The sequence below is a fragment of the Mus musculus genome, chromosome 10 (assembly GCF_000001635.26).
Source record: "Mus musculus strain C57BL/6J chromosome 10, GRCm38.p6 C57BL/6J".
In the NCBI taxonomy this organism is placed as follows: Eukaryota; Metazoa; Chordata; class Mammalia; order Rodentia; family Muridae; genus Mus; species Mus musculus.
In genome coordinates, this window is record NC_000076.6 from 6,890,873 (window position 1) to 6,912,450 (window position 21,578).

General features: G+C 42.3%; 2 protein-coding genes across 15 annotated transcripts in view; one reads left to right on the forward strand and one right to left on the reverse strand.

Moving 5' to 3' along the window:
- Nucleotides 1–21,578, forward strand: part of Oprm1 (opioid receptor, mu 1) — a 279,617-nt gene that overhangs the window by 132,280 nt on the left and 125,759 nt on the right. Inside the window, exon 4 of one of the 6 annotated variants that reach the window (XM_006512437.4) lies at nt 942–1,341. The exons of the other annotated variants lie outside the window; for them this stretch is intronic. Within the exon in view, the coding sequence (XP_006512500.1) occupies nt 942–992 (51 nt within the window). The 3' untranslated portion in view covers nt 993–1,341. Of the gene's footprint in view, nt 1–941; nt 1,342–21,578 lie in introns of those variants that run through there. 6 annotated transcript variants of the gene reach the window in all.
- The window catches only part of Ipcef1 (interaction protein for cytohesin exchange factors 1), a 169,004-nt gene that overhangs the window by 5,094 nt on the left and 142,332 nt on the right, over nt 1–21,578 (reverse strand). For 7 of the 9 annotated variants that reach the window (XM_017313967.2, XM_011243081.1, XM_011243080.2 and 4 more), the window contains one exon: nt 9,698–9,891. In XM_017313967.2, the coding sequence (XP_017169456.1) occupies nt 9,698–9,891 (194 nt within the window). Of the gene's footprint in view, nt 1–9,697; nt 9,892–20,670; nt 21,087–21,578 lie in introns of those variants that run through there. The other 2 variants (XM_017313969.2, NM_001033391.2) reach the window with 2 other exon arrangements.

Sequence of the window (21,578 nt, forward strand, 5' to 3'; positions counted from 1 at the left end):
TATATTCACCCCCAAGTTTCCAGACAGTCTGTCTTCTATGCTGCTCCCCTTCATTCTTTTATTGCCTCACAGCACAGAGGGGACTCCATCTTAGTCTATCACTGGGTGCTGGCTATCTCCTGAGGCTCAGTTAATATGGTACACAGATGATACTCATTGACCATCTGAACCTCGAAGTAAAATTTGAACATAACACTTTACCTGAGGCATAGGGTAACAAAAATTTATCTTTTTAACTTTTGTAGATTTTTAAATTATTTTACCAAGCCATATTCTATTAACACAGATTTATGTATGAATAGTATGGTTTATTATTCAAAGATGAGACACCTAACTTCCACCAGAACAACTTGCCTGCCAGTACAAAATAACTGATCGACGCCTCGTGGACAGTCAGTCACTCAAACTTAAAGTAAAAGAATAGAATAAAAATATAATCAGCACCCACAAAAAGTAGGTCACTCTGCCCTGACAATTGTTAGGTTTATGAAAGGACTGGGTGTTTCAAGATGACACTGAGACGAATTACTGGGAACTAAGGAACTTATTAACACCATGGACAGAGGGGCAACTGATGGCAGGACCAGAGAGATAGTTTGTAGGGTTCTCTGAAGAGAAGCAGAGCCCATGAGGGGAGAAGTGGGAGTCTCTTTTTAATAGCTCTCTGAGAAGAGGAGGGTCTCAGCAGAAGGCTAGAGCCACGGTCTGATTCCTGGGCAGTGAAGAAGAACAGGGTGGGCATGGCACCAATAGCCCCAATATTGCCAATGCCTGCTTTGATGTTAATTCACTTCCCAGGTGAGAAACCTTGTCAACAAGGGCCTTGCAATGTCCCAGTCAGGTCCCTTGTTCATAGCTTTTAGAAGCCTAAGCAGAGACTTGGCTGTAACATAAGAACATAGATATAATTTTTATCCTAAATGGTTTTTCTCCATCTCTAGAGACATGGTGCTGTTTGGGCACATGCAGCCCAATATATAACACTGTCCTGATGCAGCCTACCAGGAGGCCCTCGCCCCTCATCCTCTACTTTAAATCCACACTCCATACAGAAATGCTGGGATCCTCCTATATGCTGAGTCTTCTTCATGGCTTCCCTCATCATTCACCATGCTCTCAAGAACCCCAGCTCCATTTGCTGGTCCTCCACCACCATGCTACCTCCCTGTATAGAAGGCTGGCCCCATGGAAAGACTGGCAATCTCAACTGACTGGACCCATGAGATCTCTCAGACACTGGGCCACTAACCAGGCAGCCTACACCAGCTAATGAGGCACATATGCAACATATGCAACAGAAGATTGCCTAGTCTGGCCTCATTGAGAGAAGATGCACCTAACCCTGGAGAGACTTGAGGCCCCAGGGAGTGGGGAGGTCTAGTGAGGTGGGGGTGGGGACATCCTCTTAGAGATGGGGAGCAATGGGGGGGGGGAAGGGAGTGGGCAGACTGGAAGGGGATGAAGACTGGACTGTAAAATGGATTGAGGAATAAAGAAAAAAAAGAAAGAAGAATTAGTACTGGCCCATTTTTTCTCACCCACACAATGCTGGTTTACACCTCCAAAATGCTGAGCTACCTGGAGCATCTTCCTCTACAACTCCTTAGCTTATCAAATTCAGTAGAAAACTGGGAGCCTGCAACTTCAACCAAATACCTTTAGCTTCATGCTCCTATACCCATCTGGGACAGAGCCTAAAATTCACTGTGGTCTATTTAGTTATCTGTCCCAAGGCCTAAAAGAGGCTGGAGAGTTGGCTCTGTGGGTAATGACGCCATGGTGTGCAATGTTGAAGATCTGTGTGCTAGCTAGTTTTATTTCAATTTGACACACACTAGAGTAATCAGAGAGGGACCCTCAATTGATAAAATGCTCCCATAAGATCAGATTTACACAAACCTGTAGGGCATTTTCTTATTTTAGTGACTGAGGTAGGAGGGCCCAGTTCATGGGTAGAGCCATGTCTGGGCTTGTGGTCCTGAGTTCTATAAGAAAGCAGGCTAGGCTGGAGATATGGCTCAGCGGTTAAGAGCACTGACTGCACTCCTGAAGATCCTGAGTTCAAATCCCAGCAACCACATGGTGGCTCACAACCATCTGTAATGAGATCTGGTGCCTTCTTCTAGTTTGTCTGAAGACAGCTACAGGTATACTTAGATATAATAATAAATAAATATTTTAAGAAAGAAAGAAAGAACGAAAGAGAGAGAGGGGAGGGAGGGAGGGAGGGAGGGAGGAAGGAAGGAAGGAAGGAAGGAAGGAAGGGAGAGAGAGAGAGAGAGAGAGAGAGAGAGAGAGAGAGAGAGAGAGAGAGAAAGAGAAAGGCAAAGCAAGGCATAAGGAGCAAGCCAGTAAGCAGCACCCCTCTGTGGCCTCTGCATCAGCTTTAGCCTCCAGGTTCCTGTCCTGACTTCCTTCAATGATGAGAGTGATGTGGAAGTGGGAGCCAAATAAACCCTTTCATTCCCAAGTTGGTTTTGGTTATGGTGTTTCATCACAGCAATAGTAACCCTAAGACAGTATGAGCTCAAATCACCAGCACCTACATAAAAGGCCAGGATGGTTGCCTGTGCCTGTAACCTCGGCATTGCCGTGAGGTTGGAGACAGGTGGAACTGGAGAACTCCTTGTACAGTCAACCTCACAGAAAGGCCCCTTCTGACTCAGTGACTAGCTCAGTCTCAGGGCAAAAAGGTGAAAAGTGATAGAGGAAGACATCCCACTTCTTCCTCTGGCCTCCACATGTGTACGCCTGAGTGAGTCACATATACACATGCATGCACCACATACACCATTCGTTAACTAACCAAGCCTCCTGAAGATGACAGAAAATGCCTCTCCTCGATCCTTAGACTCATGTCTCATGCCACATAGACAGTGAGCACCTTTTCACCATTGGACCCATCTCTGCCACCCCAGGAAAGCATATGCCCAGCCCAATGCCACAGTCATGCTGATTGCTGCCATCTCAAGGTTGGGCTGACTGCCAGTCAGCATTCTCATCCTGAAAGGTCAGGAGGTCACACTTCTGTCTTCCCCTTCTGAACTGAAAGTCCCATGAGGACAGGCATGTTTGTCTGATAGGACCACTGTCCTGCTAAAACTTGAATATATGCAGCCACAAAAAAGAATGGAATCCTGACATCTGAGATATAGAACAAAAAAGCATTCGGTTAAATGCAAACAGAGCAAATAAAGAAGCACAAGCATCCAATGTGTTCCTTCATATGTAAAAATGTACTTAAGTAATCAATATGAGTGATTGTTTCCAATTCTAAGAAGGGGCAGACTGTCCACACTTTGGTCTTTGTTCTTCTTCAGTTTCATGTGTTTTGCAAATTGTATCTTATATCTCGGGTATACTAAGTTTCTGGGCTAATATCCACTTATCAGTGAGTACATATTGTGTGAGTTCCTTAGTGATTGGGTTACCTCACTCAGGATGATGCCCTCCAGGTCCATCCATTTGCCTAGGAATTTCACAAATTCATTCTTTTTAATAGCTGAGTAGTACTCCATTGTGTAAATGTACCACATTTTTTGTATCCATTCCTCTGTTGAGGGGTATCTGGGTTCTTTCCAGCTTCTGGCTATTATAAATAAGGCTGCTATGAACATAGTGGAGCATGTGTCCTTCTTATCGGTTGGGACATCTTCTGGATATATGCCAATGACCCATGGAAGGAGTTACAGAGACAAAGTTTGGAGCTGAGACAAAGGATGGACCATCTAGAGACTGCCATATCCAAGGATCCATCCCATAATCAGCCTCCAAATGCTGACATCATTGCATACACTAGCAAGCGTTTGCTGAAAGGACCCTGATATAGCTGTCTCTTGTGAGACTAGGCCGGGGCCTAGCAAACACATAAGTAGATGCTCACAGTCAGCTATTGGATGGAGCACAGGTCCACCAATGGAGGAGCTAGAGAAAGTATCCAAGGAGTTAAAGAGATCTGCAGCCCTGTACGTGCAACAACATTATGAACTAACCAGTACCCCTGAGCTCTTGACTCTAGCTGCATATGTATCAAAAGATGGCCTAGTCGGCCATCACTGGAAAGAGAGGCCCATTGGACATGCAAACTTTGTATGCCCCAGTACAGGGGAATGCCAGGGCCAAAAAATGGGAATGGGTGGGTAGGGCAGTGGGGGGGGGGTATGGGGGACTTTTGGGATAGCATTCTAAATGTAATTGAGGAAAATACGTAATAATAAAAAATATCTTAAAAAAAGAAAAAAATCAATATGAAAGTAAAAGAGCAATTGCTAGGAACTGGGGAGGGTTTTATAAGGAAGGGGAAGCCAGGAAACAGGAGCAGAAAGGAGACAGCCATGGCGACTGCTGTGCTGAATCACATCACAGCACTGTGAAGAATATCGCCTAGTGCAGAATCCAGGAGATTTTAGTAACAATAAAGCTGTCCTCCTCATTTCCAAGGAGAGAAGGGGAGAGAGGACGCTCACCAAGAGCCACCCAGTAATCACTCTCTCCAGCTCACCAAACGGCTATTTAAAATATACTCGGGCTAGATGAAGGTCGATGCATAAAGAGGTACCACCACTCAAGCATAAAGACCCGAGTTTGCACCCTAGAACTCACACAGGAGCCAGGCATGATAGCATGTAACTGTGACCCTGCTGTTCCTACAGTGTCATGGGAAGCAGAGGAGAGAGGACCTGGCAGCTAGCAGGCCAGCTATCCTGAAAAAGACAAAAATAAATAGAGACCTGTCTCAAACAGAATGGAAGGTGAAGATCGGCACGCAAGACTGTTGTCTGACCTCTACATAGGCACTGTTGTACACACTTGCCCACGCCTAGACACACAAACATGTTACACACATATACACATATGCACACGTACATATACCCACATATACACATAAGCACATACACACATACATACACACACATACATAAACACATACACATACATGTAAACACATACACATATACACACACACAAATACATACACATACACCCATAAATTAAAAAAGAAGAAAGCCCTTCTCATTTTACTGCAAACCTCCCTCCCATTATTCATAGCCAATAACTTTGTACTGTATTTTTGGAAAAAGAAAGCAACCAGGATCACACTCCAAGCCTCCGCCTCCTACCCACGTCAGCAAGAACACAAAGTGCCTGCCTTCCTGTTCATACAGACGAAGGAAGGGTCTGTGCTGGGCCTCTCTCTCTCTCTCTCTCTCTCTCTCTCTCTCTCTCTCTCTCAGCATAGGCTACCCTCTCCACTTGGGCACCACAGCCTCTCACATGCTCTGATGCTCTGGACATTCTCCCATGACTCCTCAGTCTCCCACCTCCACTAACATCTTCACTGGCTCTCATGCACCCTGTTAGTCCTCACTGGCTCTCATGCTCCCTGTTAGTCCTCACTGACTCTCATGCTCCCTGTTAGTCCTCACTGACTCTCATGCTCCCTGTTAGTCCTCACTGACTCCTGTGCTCCCTGTTAGTCCTCACTGACTCCTGTGCTCCCTGTTAGTCCTCACTGGCTCTCATGCTCCCTGCTAGTCCTCACTGACTCTCATGCTCCCTGTTAGTCCTCACTGGCTCTCATGCTCCCTGTTAGTCCTCACTGGCTCTCCCGTGCTATTCTCTTTTCTACCCTGAAACTTCTCCCTGACCCCAATCTGGTTTAGGCTCTACTCTCCTCCTTGCCCCCAGTGACCTTGTATCCTTTCCTTTATAGTCTTCCTTCTGTCCTGCCAGGTTTTCATCTCCATGGCTCCACCAAACCTGCTCCAGTGCTGCTCCTCAGTACCCTCCATGTTAACTTACCTAGTGGTTAATTATTCATCTTCATATTCATAAACATACCTAAAACTACTGGCCAGCACTCCACCTTGAACACGGCTATCTGGTTGGCTTCTATAATATACTATAATCTTGATTTTCCTCGTCCCTTGACTGGCACTTTACCAGTTTCTCAATTCCCAAAATCTTGACCCTGGAGTGTTCAGGAGTGCCAGTGTTTGCCCATGCCTCTGTTCTGTGTGTATTAATCCTTTTGGTGGCTTCTGTAATCTCGTACTTCCATGTTCCTGAATTTGTATCTCTCTTAAACTGCATACTTGTTCTTTTAAGTTTACCATTAGCTCTATTTAAACAGCTAATTGTCATGTCAAATACAGCAAGTGTAAACCTGAGATTCCTGTACTCACTGGTGCCTTTACATGCCCACACTCTAGATTTACAGCAAGTGGAAACCTGAGACCCCTTACTTGCTGATGCCTTTACTTGCCCACACTCTAGATTTCAAGTATTTCTAGATAAACATTTCACCATAGTGCAGCTTATATAAAGAAACTTGCACAAGCACAAAGGTTTGGAGTTGAGAAATTATCTCAAAATCAGCTCACTCCTTAACCTACTCCAAGTCAAAAAAGACCCTCTACCTCAGAAGCCCACTCGTGTGCCTTCCCAATAGCTAAGAAATCATTATGATAGCTTTGCTCATGACTAAATATACACACACTGCATAGCTCATCTATTCAATAAATTATGGCTTATTCTTTGTTTCTTTTTATAGTGAGTAGTGGGGTTTTTTGTTTTGTTGTTTTGTTTGTTTGGTTGGTTGTTGGTTGGTTGGTTGGTTGGTTACCTTTTCCTGTTTGTTCTGCAGTGCTGGGGGCACGGGGTGAACTCAAAGCTTTATGCATGCTATGTAAGCGCTCTACCATGAAGTTATTTATATACCTAGCCCTTGTTATTTTTCAACATGGCCAAGTTACACATGACAGTGGCCAACTAGCTGTTGAGGGTCACTGGGCAACATAACGTAAGCTATAGTTCACTCCCTCTCCAGCCTATACTTCCCTAATGCCAAGTACTCCACAGGAAGGAGAGCTCTCACCAAAGCAATTAAGCTGTATTTAAGGAAAAGCCCTTGACAAGACACCTACCACTCCCTTGTCTCCTGAGATTCATCTGTCTGTGGAATCCTCTTCTGGATTAATAGCCACCTGCTGTCCAACAGAACATCACAGAAGAAGTGGTTTCCCTATGGCAATGGGGTCCCTCGATTTGCTCACTCACTAGCACTGGCTTTTTGCTGACTGGCGAAAATCAGCCATTCAGCTGTGAGCTGCCCTACATAGTCTACCTGAGAAGAACCTGAAGAGAGCCTCCACTCAGCAGAGGGACGGCAGGCGAGGGGCTCAATGCAATAAGCTGTAAGGAACCGAATCCTTCCAACTCCAACCTGGGAACCTAGAAACCAACATTCCTCGGTGGAGAAATGGAACAGCCTGTGGGATGCCTTGATCACGTACTCACACAAGACCAAACAGAAGTATCCCACACCAAGCCATGCCCAGACCGTGGAGCCACAGAAACGCTAAAGAAATGAATGCTTCTTACTTGAAGCTCCTGAGCTTCAGGGCAATGAGTTGACTGGAGATAGAGGCCTACCTTACTGGGAGAAAAGAGGTCACTGGAATCATCCATTGCACAGCCTAACCATGAAGAGCAAGAAGTCACAGGAAACCAGAGAGGCTGGTCATTGCCTTTGGGTTGTTGTTGTTGCTGTTTTTGTTTTGTCAGACAACACAGAGTGTTGTCAGGGTCTAGAATTGTCAGTCTGTTGGTCTATAGAATCTGGGGTCACAGTGTTCCTCCTATAATGTTTTGAGCTCCCCATAACCCCATTGGCTTCTACTCTTATTGCTCCCAACCTGAACGAAAGCAGATCACTCCCGGTAGATGTGCTCTCTCTGAGGGCCTTTCCCCCATCCTCTCTTACTCATGGACCAGCTAGATGTCAGCTAAACATAAGAACCCTAGACAGTCAGTCACTTCCATCCTCTGGGCTATGAAGGCTCCCAAAGTGTGCACACACTACTTCTTGTACTATGTCTTAACCATCTGTTTTCCTGTCTCCATTGCCCCAAGCATGCCACTCCATGGTCACAGTGACCTAGGGTGGGGCTTGGTACATGGTAATATGCAAGAAAATAGCACTCCAATAACAAAGTCACTCTTCCGACCAAACAGCGAAATCTCAACATTCTCTGGCATATTACACTCGATAGCCCTGCACATTAATCAGCTCCACATGTACCACAAGATGAATGCTAGCAGTATCTTGTCATCACTATTAGTGGATTTCTTTGAATTTGGAGTTCCTTTATTGAACTGATCTATTCCTTTCTACATCCTTTCCAGCCTTTTTTTTAATTTTTACTTTTTCCTGCTTTGATTGGTTTTTCTTTTGACTAAAAGAAAGTGTCTGACTGGGATGACCAATCCCCACTCAACCCTCTCAGTACTGTCCTGGGGATTGCTTAAATTTCTTCCTGTAAAAGGACTCTTAAATTTCTACTGTGAAAGGACACGCCCACCTCAAAATTATATTGTAGGATCAATTCAGAATCTATGAGTTTTCAGCGAATTTATAGAGTGCCCTGTCCTTCCTTTGCTAGTATTATAGCCTAAATGTAAAAGTAAACTGTTCTTGTTGTGAGGAACCCTTTGTTAGGGGAAAGGTCTCTTAGAATCACCCCAGGGCATCCTGCACACTGTCCCTGTTCTTAAGTGACAACATCCACTGCTTCTTGGCTATAGTGCCTACTGCTGACAATTTGAAAATATCCTCCTGGCCAGGTGCTAATAGTGGATATCTTTAATCATAGCACTCAGGAGGCAGAGCCAGGTGTATCTCTGAGTTCAAGGCCAGCCTGGTCTACAGAGTGAGTTCCAAGATGGCCAAGACTACACAGAGAAAACCTGTCTCAAAGAGAGAGAGAGAGAGAGAGAGAGAGAGAGAGAGAGAGAGAGAGAGAGAGAGAGAGAGAGAGAGAGAGAGAGAGGCAGAGAGGGGAGAGAAAGAGATCTTCTATGCCCTCAAATGAGACAGGTGACATCCTGATTTCAATTACTGCTTATTTTTACCAAAGGAAGCTCTGTTTTGCTCATCAGCAAACAATCCTAAGAGTGGTGATGGTGGACGTATGCAGAGGAATAGTACTTTCTGCACATGAACACGTAAGCTGGACTCTATGCATAAGACCTTAGCAAGATCATGCTCACTCAGCTCAAAGCCCACTATGGACCTGGGAAGGGCTCATCAGGTTCCACTTCGATGAAGAGAGACAGGCAACTGATAAATGATAGGAAGGAAGAGTCCATTCTCTTCAAGGATATGACCCCTCTGAGAGGCCACCCATGCTGCAACTGATGGTCCTACCCCATGCACACACATGCAGCACTAAGTGGAGCCTGTGGGTTTTAAAGCAAGAGATAGAAAGAGCAGATGAAGTTGGGTGGGGGGGGAGAAGTGGTGGGAGGGGAGCAGGAGAGGGAGGGGGTTTGACCAAAATATATCATATGCATGGACGATATTCTCAAACAATCTAATTTTGAGCCAAGTATTGTGGTAGACACAAAACTACAAGTGCAAATTACACACCATCCTTGCCATCTGGGACTTGGGAATTCAAACTCTGAATCACACTGAATATAAAATCGAGGGCTGTTATGCACGGATGCTGCTGTGTCGGTGACAGAGTGTCTTTAAAAGGTCACAGGCATCATGATGTAAGGATGTTACTTTCTCTGCTTTTCTCTCTTCCCCACAAGCACTCTAAGATGGCCTTGAGTCTCTCTCTGCACAGCCAGCCAGTCTTTGCCTGTCTCCCCTCCTGCCTCAAGGGTTTACAAGCTAAGCCCACCTCACCTTTAATGTGCTGTTCAGGGTTCTGATCTTGTGCAACTTCTCGTTTATCGATGGGTTTTTGCATCGCTTCACAAAAGACTTTCTCAGCTCCTTCTTGGTTGAAGGCCGCCGGTCCCCAAGAGGAGACAGGCTAGCCTGCTCCAGTGATTTGTACAATTTTTCCATCTCATCATCTTCAGATGATTTTATTTCTTCTGTTTAAAAAAGAAAAATCAGTATCAGCAAAGCTGATTACAACCAAAGAGTGAACATCAGACACTGTGGTCCAAAAGGGTTTCTGTTCTCACCTTCATCTTGGACTTCTGGTCTCCAGAAGTATAGGGCAGTGATGCAGCGTTGTCTGACCACTCATATCATGATGCTACTCAGGAGGCTATGAACCATTTAATGATGTATAATTGTAATGTATCCTAGTAAGGCCACACACTGACCTACTGCTCAGAGACTTTGGGACCACAGTAGGACTTCAATGTTACCATTTTTTGTGGAACACAATGTAGTCAACTCCTAGCCCCCTAAAATCCATATTTTCTCATACAGAGAACACATGTATCTCATTCCAACACCCTGCCCCAGTCTTAAATCATTTCAACATGGACTCTGAGATGAATATTGCAACCAAACATCCTCAAAGTTAGGCATTGGGAAACTAGGAGATGATTCATCTGGGTTCAAAATTCCTCTTCATGAATGGATACAGAAAATGTGGTACATTTACACAATGGAGTACTACTCAGCTATTAAAAACAATGGATTTATGAAATTCTTGGACAAAAGGATGGACTATCCAGAGACTATCCTACCCAGGGATCCATCCCATAATCAGCCACCAAACCCAGACACTATTGTATATGCCAGAAAGATTTTGCTGAAGGGACCCTGTTATAGCTGTCTCGCATGAGGCTATGCCAGGGCCTAGCAAACACAGAAGTGGATGCTCATAGTCAGCTATTGGATGGAACACAGGGCTCCCAATGGAGAAGCTAGAGAAAGTACCCAAGGAGCTGAAGGGGTCTGCAATCCTATAGGTGGAACAACAATATGAACTAACCAGTACCCCCGGAGCTCATGTCTCTAGCTGCATATGTAGCAGAAGATGACCTAGTCAGCCATCACTGGGAGGAGAGGCCCCTTGGTATTGCAAACTTTATATGCCCCAGTACAGGGGAAAGCCAGGGCCAAGAAGCAGGAGTGGGTGGGTAGGGGAGCAGGGCAGGGGGAGGGTACAGGGAACTTTCGGGATAGCATTTGAAATGCATATAAAGAAAATATCTAATAAAAAAATTTAAAAATTCCTCCTCATTTCTGAACCTGTGAAATAGAAAAGTAACCTCACAGACAAGCCCTACAACCTAGGGCTTACCATAAAGTCTGAACACCTGCTGCCCTGGGTACCTTCCAAGTGTCTGCTGAGGAAGACCCTGTGCCTGTTTGCTGGCTGTAGAAAGACAGTTAGCATTTCTCAACCTGCTCCATACCATCTGGCCCCTCTTAACTGCGCCTATCCAGCTTCAGCCCTTCAGAGACTAGAGAGCAATGAACCTCTGCAGGCCATTCTGGAATAAGCAGGTCAGTGGCGGCCAGGAAGGCTTCATCCTAGAAGCTTTGTTAGGAACTGGCAAAGATGGTTTCAACTTAAAAAGAAAAGGAAAAGCTAAATGTGGTGGTGTGTGGGCTGGAAGTTTTCCAGGAGTCATCCTAAAACCTAGAAAGAAGCTGGTTCCTCTCTTGGAGCTCTCTCACTCTACGGGGCCAATGTGTCCCCTTTAAGGCCACATTGGGTATGGCTTTCCATCACAGGTAACCATAGGGACCTTAAATGCCAGTAGCCCAGTTTGGATGCTGAAGGAGATGTTGACTCGTTGCATGTCTTTTATTCCATGTGGAGAATTTCAACTCATTGTTCCTTTGTTTCCTGAAAACTATCTTGGGAAGTGTGTACAATGAGTTTTTTCTCCCCACATACACCACAGTGTTTACATATCCAACCCCCCTGACTCTGTGGTGGGGGAAAAAGATCCAAAATGAGCCCTATGCCCACTGTGATCATGAAGGGGGGGGAGGGGCAGCTGATCAAAACAGGCTCTGAGGCAGACACATAGGATAATGCAGTGATACCAGAACCCAGAAACGTCAGTTACATCACAGTAAACTCTTTTCTATAATTAGAAATGCTTAAAAATTAGCTCTTGCCCATTGACCTCAGACAGTTGCTACAAAGTGTCCTCAAAACTTAGCTGAGAAGGTGAGCAAAATGTTTCTCACAATTGGCCAAAAGTGTCAACCAGAGCAACATGTTTTTTCTGTTGTTGTTGTTGTTGTTGTTGTTGTTGTTGTTGTTTTTCAGAGTTTCTCTGTGTAGCCCTGGCTGTCCTGGAACTCACTCTGTAGACTAGGCTGGCCTCAAAACTCAGAAATTCACCTGCCTCTGCCTCCCAAGTGCTGGGATTAAAGGTGTGCACCACCACTGCCCAACTTTTTGAGACAAGGTTTCACTATGTATTCTGGACAAGCTACAACTGGCTATGAGGACCAGACTGTCCTAGAACTCACAGAGATCAGCTTACCTCTACTTCCTGAGTGCTAGGATTAAAGACAATTCACCACTACTCCTGGCCCAGAGCAACTTCTTATATCTTAGTCAAATGGTATCAAAATAGGGGAGAAAATGTATCAAAATAGGGGAGAAAATGTATAAAAATATATCTAAAGATAGACCTGTGGCCCCAGGCAATGTGCAATAATAAAATGTCAACTTTTGTTAATAAATTCAAGTACAGATATCTCTGTCATTAGGGAAATGAAAATCAAAACCACACAGAGATATCACTTCCTGCTTATCAGAATTGCTAATATAAAGAAGACAGATAGTAGTTAAGTGTGGCCAAAGATATAGAGAGATAGGAGATCTCATTTAGCATTAGTGAAAACGGAAAGCAAACCAGTACTTTAGAAAGTAGGTTGATGGTCCTCACGATGCCACGGTGACAATAGGACCCTGCAATTACACCTCTGTATTTGCATTAAAGAGAAATCAAAACATATCCCCTAGTGAGTTCTACATACTCATAGCAGCATTGTTCACGAGAGAAAGAAAGACAGAGAGAGAGAGAAGAACTAAGTAATTGATTATCAAGAGGTAAATGGATAAAGGGGATGTGGTGTGGAGCCCATAAAATGGAGCACTAGCCAGCAATGTAAGAAACAAACAAACAAACAAACAAAAACAGAGTAGACAGAAACTTAGGAAAGATATCTGAAGTGATCCTCTAGCTTAAGCATACACATGAGTGTGAGTGCGCGCGCACACACACACACAGAAATGGGGAGAGGGAGAGTGCTAAATGTATAATAAAATAAGCCATGAGAACTGGAAACAGAAGGTACATTATTTAGTTAGCAAACGTATCTTGAGTTTGTCCAGAAGTGTGTGTATTGAGGCGAACACAGGACCTACCAGTGTTATCCTAATTCTGGCTGAGGAGAGACTTTTTTTCCACCTCAGACAGCCCAGTCTACCAAAGAGATGATTATAGGTGGCCAAGTATGTAAAATTTAGAGTCTTTAAAAAAATAGGGTGTGGCCAGAAACAACCTGTGGTTTCACATGCCTGGCCAGCAGAGGCTTTTGGGTAGAAGATATTTGTTGCTCATTTCTGCTTCTTACTTTCTAAGTCATCATGAATAAAGTGTGTGTGTGTGTGGGGGGGGGTGTAGACCAAGACACCTACAATCCCTGACCACCAGGCTTACAGCCCCTCTTTCACGAGAAAAGCAACAGGAAAGAATACTCATTGTGATGTTAGACTGAGTTTACAAACTGAATGTTACTGACTGTCCGTTTTTTGTTTTTTGTTTTTTTGTTTTTTTGTTTTTTTCTGTTTAGGAAGCAGTGAGAGCTTCCACAAGCACCAGGGATGGGATGGGATGGGAGACTTTGGTTTTATTTTTTGAGAAGTGTTTGATAGTCACCACTATGTCACTAAGAAATGACATGGCCAGTGATGTGCACATATAAGGCATTTCTGCTGAAAATGAATGATTACTGCGTGATCAATTGAGTATCGGAGCTTCCGTAGGTTACATAATTGATGCCCACCCACATAAGACAGCCAGAAACCGGAAACAGCCCAGACGTCCCTCAGTTGAAGAACGGATAAAGAAAATGTACACTGAAATACTACTCAGATGTGGAAAACAAGGGCCTCATGTACTGTGCACACAAATGAATGGAACTAGAAAATGTCACCCTGGGTGATGTAATGTACCCAGACCCACAAAGATATGCACGGTAGGAAATATCCAAAGGAAAGTGTTTTTTTTGTTGTTGTTGTTTTTGTTTTGGTTTTTCGAGACGGGGTTTCTCTGTGTAGCCCTGGCTGTCTTGGAACTCACTTTGTAGACCAGGCTGGCCTCGAACTCAGAAATCTGCCTGCCTCTATCTCCTGAGTGCTGGGATTAAAGGCGTGCGCCACCACTGCCTGACTCAGAAAATAATTTTTGTTTGGTTTGTTTTGGTTTTGGTTTTGGTTTTTTTGTTTTTGTTTTTGTTTTTGTTTTTGTTTTTGTTTTTGAGACAGGGTTTCTCTGTGTAGTCCTGGCTGTCCTGGAACTCACTCGGTAGACCAGACTGGCCTCGAACTCAAAGAAAATATATTTATATAAATAAATCAAACTATAAATAAAATGGTTTAAATAAAAAAGATGCTAATGGTGAATCTTATATTTGCAATTAATTATTCATTGAATTTGAAAAATTGAAACAATTAAATTTTATATAACTATTTTCAAATCTGTTACTAACTTTCAGAGATATTTAATACGAACCAAGAGTTCACAAAGAATAGTTTAAAATTAAGTGGGCAAATGTTAAGAAAGCTTTCCTGAAATGAAAAATAATTTTAGCAAAACAAAACAAATGAATATGTGTATGTGTGTGTGTGTGTGAGAGAGAGAGAGAGAGAGAGAGAGAGAGAGAGAGAGAGAGAGAGAGAGAGAGAGATGAAATGCTCAGGACTGGAGAGGTGGCTCAGTGGTTAAGAGCACTGACTGCTCTTCTGGAGGTACTGAGTTCAATTCCCAGCAACCTCATGGTGGCTCTGCTTTGGTGTGTCTGAAGACAGCTACAGTGTGCAAATATACATTCATATACATAAGATAAAAATTAATCTTTAAGGAAAGGAAGAAAGAGAGGGAGGAAAAAAGGAAGGAAAAAAGGAACAAAGGAAGAAACAAAGAAACAAAGAAGAGAGATGAAATGAAATGCTGAACCTTCCACAGTGTTACAGCATGGATGAAACTTGGAATCATTTTCTTTTAAAAACACAAAAAACACAGTTTATGATTCTATTATATAAAATATATAGAACAAACAAACTCATAGAGTCAGAAAGCCCAGACAGGAATGATAAATACTGATGATGATGGTGATGGTGGTGGTGGTGGTGATGATGATATAATACAATAAAATACTACAATGCATAGGGCTTTCTTTTCATTGGGCTGAATGCTCTCTAATCATGCTGTGGTAATAGTTGTACAACTCTGTAGGCACACTACAAATCCCTGATGCTAGGTAAAGTATATCAAGACAGCGTTGAAACACTAATGTAGACGTGTGTAAGATCTCGTGATAGCCGCTGATGTGTTCACAGAAAAGCCCCTACGTCCAAGAGATAATAATCTACAGACAGCATAAAGTCCTTTAAAAAACTAAATGGAGCCAGACTCTGTGATCTTAGCATTTGGGAGGCAGAGAAAGTAGGAGATTCAAGGTCAGCCTGGGCTTTACAGCAAGATCTTCTTTCACAGAATAAAAGGAAAGGCACAGGACTCATAAGGCAGCAATAGGACTGAGAACTTGCCAGAACAAAAGAAAACATAACCTGTTATAACCTCTTTCATAGCTAATCAGGTAGTGATCTATCTAAAAATTCCTAACTATATTTATTTCATAAACAACTGCATCACACACACTTTAAGAAATAAAAAAAAAATGTGCAAAAAAAAAAAAAACCCAAGAACTAAATAATAGTTTCATTGAATCTCCTAGAACTAAGCAAGCAGAAGTTATGAAAGACAGAGTTAAAGGCAGAATTTGCTATTCACTAACACGGTACATGAATAATTATGCCAGGGTAAAGCTGTAGTAAGATAATTCATCTACTTCAAAAGATATCAAATCAATGAAGATAAAAATAGCCTTAGAGGTTTGGAATAACAAGATACAGAGTGTATTCTCCAGAATGAAAAGAAAATAATAGTATTTCTTTTTTGGATGTTTTTATTATATTTTAATATACCTGTATAAAAATACAATCTTTATATTAATACCAGAAGCTGAATCCAACACACCACACACACACACACACACAAGCTAATTAATACCTTTATGATGAGTGACCCAAAGTTTAAATTAGGGAAGGAAATTGTGTGTGTGTGTGTGTGTGTGTGTGTGTGTGGTGTGTGTGTTTAATTTGACTCTCCAATAAAACTAACTTTCACATTAATACTGGTAAAATAGAGCAAACCTGTCTGGGTCACTAAAGGTTAATACACTGTTCTCTAATTCATTTGCAATGTCCGTGAGATAAGTACACTCTGCTTCAATCCATCCAGACACAAGATGGAGTCGGTGTGTCCAGTTAGAGACCACCTGAGAAGTGAAAGTAATTCATCTCCAATTAGGGAACGCACAAGATAGCATTGGAAATGTAAATAAAGAAAATATCTAATAAAAAAAAGAGAAAAAAACAGAACCTGGAAGACTAATTTCTGATCTCAATATAATTCTGAAATCATTCATAAACTTAATGGAAATAACACTGAATTTAAAAGTAAAGAAAATACTTCATTGGTTTCCCATGTGCTCTTATCTAGGAGATATACAATGTGCTAGCAGACACTCAGGGGACTCACCTGTGGCTCAGCCATAGTTCATAACCCAGACAGGGGATTTGTATTGTTTTTATTGCTACTATCAGCTAGGGCTTAGGTCTTTATGAAACCATAAAATGAACTTACAATAATAATAAAAACTGTGATTAATGGAAGCATAGTATGAGGTGGGACCCAAAGCAGTAGAGCTTGGCCCGGACTATGAAGCAGAGGAGAGAGGAGTCCTTCAAGACTAATGGACCTGCTCTAGGGCTGCCCGTTCACTCTCTCCAGGAGCCACTGTGCTGTGACCTCATTGGCTGCTGTATGAGCTCAAGCTTTGCCGGTTATGCCTCTCTGGATTAGTCTTTGGTTTAATATCCTTTAAATATTTAGTCTGTGTTTCTGAATGTTTTGCCTGTATGTATAGGCACCATGTGCATGCATGCCTGGAGCCAACAGAGGTCAAACGAAGGCATCAGATCTTCTGGATCTGGAATTGAAGACAGTTGGGAGCCACCAGGCAGATGCTGAAACCAACCCAGGTCCTTACGAAGGCAGCAAGTGCGCTGAACCACTGAGCCATCTCTCTGGTCCCTCTACATTAGCATTGTGCTGTGATTAAAATAATTTTAACATCCCCTTCTGTGTACATGCAGTTCACTTCTGAATTACCATTTTGTTCTAGAAAGCTCTAATTAATCTTTCTTGTCTTACGATATTGCAATGGTAAGATGTAAGCGATGGCAGGAAAGACCCCTAGTCTCTCTCCCATTGGAAATGGAAGCCAAGTGAGTTATTTCCACCGCCCTACCTCCCGAGACAAAACAAATTTTGTTTCACAGCGAATTTTCTCCGCTCAAGTGTGTATTTTAGTGTTCCCATCCAAGACTGTAGGACTTCAATTCCCATTGACACATGGGCACCTTCTGGTTCAATGACTGTCAACTCTCTAGTGCTTGGTCAAAGTTGAAGGCATTATTTTATAGATGAGGAAAGTGAAGAGTCTTGAAAAACAGTGATTTTTTTTCCCTAAATGTCAATTAGTGGCAGATAATAAAAATAAAATTTCCATTTTGTGCAGACCCATGTTTTTCTAAATCATTCTTCACAAGCTTGAACAGGGAAACCGTCTCTCTGGGAACTTAGTAAAACGGGGGCTCTGCTTCAACCCATCTGTGTGTGTGTGTGTGTGTGTGTGTGTGTGTGTGTGTGTGTATGTGTGTGTGCATATGTCCATGTATGCACATGTATGCATGAGTACATGAATGTGTATCTGCATGAATGTGTGTGTTTGTGTATGTACAAGTGTGTGTGCATGTATGCATGAGTGCTAATAATGTTTGTGTGCACATGCACACAAGTGTGTTTCTGTGTATATAGGTGCATATGCACATATGTATGTTACTGTGTATACAGGTGCACATGTGCATGCCTACATATAGAGGCCAGATTTCAATCTTGGTTGTCACTCTTTGGGTAACATCTATTTTGGGTTTGGATTCAAAGTCTCTCAAAGGCCTCTGAGACTCATGGAGTAGCCTAGGCTGGCTGGTGGCCACAGAGATCAGTCACTCTGGACAAATGGATTTGCACATGGGTACTATGGATCAAATTCAGGATCTTGTGTTTGCACAATTATTTCCCCAGCCCTTCTAGACTTTCTAGATTTTTGGCAAGCTTTGTTGAGTATATTTGAGTAACGAAGCTAGATATACCTATTGGAAAAATTTCACCAGCATGGATTTATTGATGGGTGAAGAGACTCAAACAACAACCAGAAGATTGATATGTGACCACAAGGCAGCACTGACTGAGTCTGAGCCAGATCCTAATCAAAGAGAAAAGGAGAGCAGTCCAGCTTTGCTCAAATGATATGTGCAGAAAATGGACAGTAGAAAGTGCCAGCACTCTGCAGGTCGGATAGAGAGGAATTTGAACTTATTGCTGATAAGCCTTCATGTCAGCTGGACTGATTCAGAATGTATCAAAGGATGAGACTAGTAAACCTTCCCCCAATTTTGTCAATTAAATTCAGAAGGTGATGGTATATGTATCCCCCACGTACTTGGGGATGGAGAGGTGGTTCAGTGGTTAAGAGCCCTTATTGCTCTTGCAAAGGACCCCAAGTTCCATTCCCAGCACCCACAGGGTAACTCACAACTCTCTGTAACTCCAGTTCCAGCAGATCAGGCACCTGGAGACTCTCTAACCTCCATGGCACCAGGCACATATATGTGTACACACACATACATAGAAAACATTCATGCACATACAATGGAATAAGTAAATTTAAGAACCATAAAGTAATTACAATCCTGGTCCTTTTTTTTTTTTTAACAAGATTGGAGTCATACCAATGTTTTAACTAATGCTTAGAAGTTCTCTCCTTCCCAAGACTGAGCCAAATGAATGTGTGGCTCTCTCTCCTCCTCCTCCTCCTCCATACCATCCTATTATCTGCTTCTGGCAGGACAGGACAGCTCGCTGGAGCCCAGAATTTGCCTGTCGAGAACACTGTATGCAGATTATCTCTTGAAGTGCTGCATTTTCTACCCTGCCTCCCCCATTGTCTTATTTTTGGCCTTGCTTGTGCTTTCTAGAATGTGGCTGTTTATTTTCTATTTAGAACATAAAAGCTGGCTCCAGAGACAGGAGAGAAACTCATACACTAGATTTCATACCAGGATTTGAAAAAGAAGCCTTTTAGAGAGTTGAAAAGTCCAAGTAATGTCCCACTGTCATCTTCAAATGTAACATGTTTGGAAAGAACCAAGGAGAAGAGATGGACCATAAGTTTACATGTAATGTTGTAGTGTTTGAGGACATAAAAAAGCCACGGAAGACACCTGTCACCATCAAGGCAAGCAAGCAAACAAACAAACCAACCGGTGGTCTGTACACACTGAATATTCTGATACAGCCCCTAATGCCTGGAGAGTAAAAGGCTATTACAGTCATTCTTTACATTAACTTGACAACCTTGCATGATAGCACAGCTTAGATGATGGTAGACTTTAATTACCCAAATAAGAACAAAACTGGACAACTCCTTTTAGCATAAAAATGCTTCCGCCCAAGCAAGTAAGCAGAGTGTCACCCTGAGGGACAAGTCCCAAGTTTCTGCAACGGCAAGTGCCACAGCTATCACACACTGAGTTTTTCTTCTAAGGCAGGCACTGCATTAACAGTTCTACCAACATCCCCTCAGCATCCTCCCCTATTCCTGTGAGGGAGCTTCGTCAGCACTGATGTCAAGGAGAGAATGCCAACATAATGACAGACCACAGAGCGTGACCAAAGGCACAAGGAGACAAGCATGGGATATAAACTGAAGGTTATCATTCCCTACGTGACCCTATCCATACACACTGTGTGCTACAAACACAGGGTTCAAAGGCAAGGTTATCATTCCCTATACGGATGTCCTGTAAATAAAGTGTTGATGCTGATGCTCTATCCACATAAAGTTCAATGGAGACCCTTAAGCCAAGCAATCTGCAGATCCTGGAGCAGTAGCCAGCTGAATGCCCTGATCTCTGCTTGCACTACTCATCTGCAAAGCTTTGGCTGCTGAGATGCCCAGGTTTCCTGCTTAAAGAATAAGAAATTCACAAACTGGCTAGAAATGGAGGATGGCTGGGTCTGAACTAGACGGCTAAAATGGGGGAGCACCTCCTTTCGGCATCAGGAGAGTCATGTATACAATCTGTGTATATTCACAGAGACATGAGCACAGTAAAGGTGTGAGTGATTAGAAACTAGAATCAAGGTGCTAAGCAAATGGCTCAATGAGTAAATAGCTTGCTTTACAAGCATGAGGACCTGAGATCAATCTAAGCACCATTGACAGAGGCTTAAATACATAAACATACATTTACATATTAATACAATAAAATATAAATCCATTAATTAATATAGTAACTATAATTAATATAAGAAAATGTAAACATAGTCATAATATTTATAATATTCTTATTACATAATACATTATATTACATATTTCATATATTATATGGTTATACATATTATATACTTATAAGTATTATATATAAATGATATATAGAGAAAAATTCATATAAAGATTTATATTTATTTATACATATTTTATTTATAAATTTACACAAAATATATAAGATATATATGTGAGATTCAAAGAAAAAAGTTAGAGTTTTGGCAAATATGCTTGAGTTTTTAAATGCACTTAATGACCACAGATGAGTATGTGGCTCAGAGACGGGTAACATGGTTAGGATGTGAAAGCTCAGAAATGAGCAGGGTAACACACGAAAACAGAAACTGGAAGCTCCATTCCATTTATACATGCCAGTGGCTAATAGTTACAAATAAAATAAATAAAAATAGATCTTAAAATAATATTTCAAATATAATTTGTAGAAATTAACAAAATAGCCCAGCACTTGGGAGATAGAAGCGGGCAGATCTCTGTGAATTCAAGGGTAGACTGGTCTACAAAGTGAGTTCCAAGATAGCCAAGGCTACACAGAGAAATCCTGTGTCAGAAAAAGAAAAGAAAATAAAGAAATCTGTTAACAAAATAGATTCATGGATTGTATAGAAAAGAGTGGAAACCAAAATATTTTATTACAATATGTTAAAAAGAAAGCAAATGGCAAAAGGTTAAAAAAATTAATTTTATAAACTGAAAGAAATTTAAAGCATAATCATCGAGCATAAAGTTATAGATTGCTTGTGCACAGGCATACATGTATACTGTGCGTGCACACACACACACAAGGGAGAGACAGACAGACAGAGAGAGAGAGAGAGATCAACAAGTACACATACTAACACATAAAATCAATGTAAGAAGGGGTTTCTTATTTAAGATGAAAATGGTACTAACTGCAAGCTCCTTCAACGCTCCTTTTCTATACCGCTTCATAACCCTAGTAAGTAACTTCCTCCTACTAGCTGTCCCCATCTCAAAGGTTCCACATCTCACAATATTGTCACAAGCTGGAGACTACGCTCTAGCACAAGAG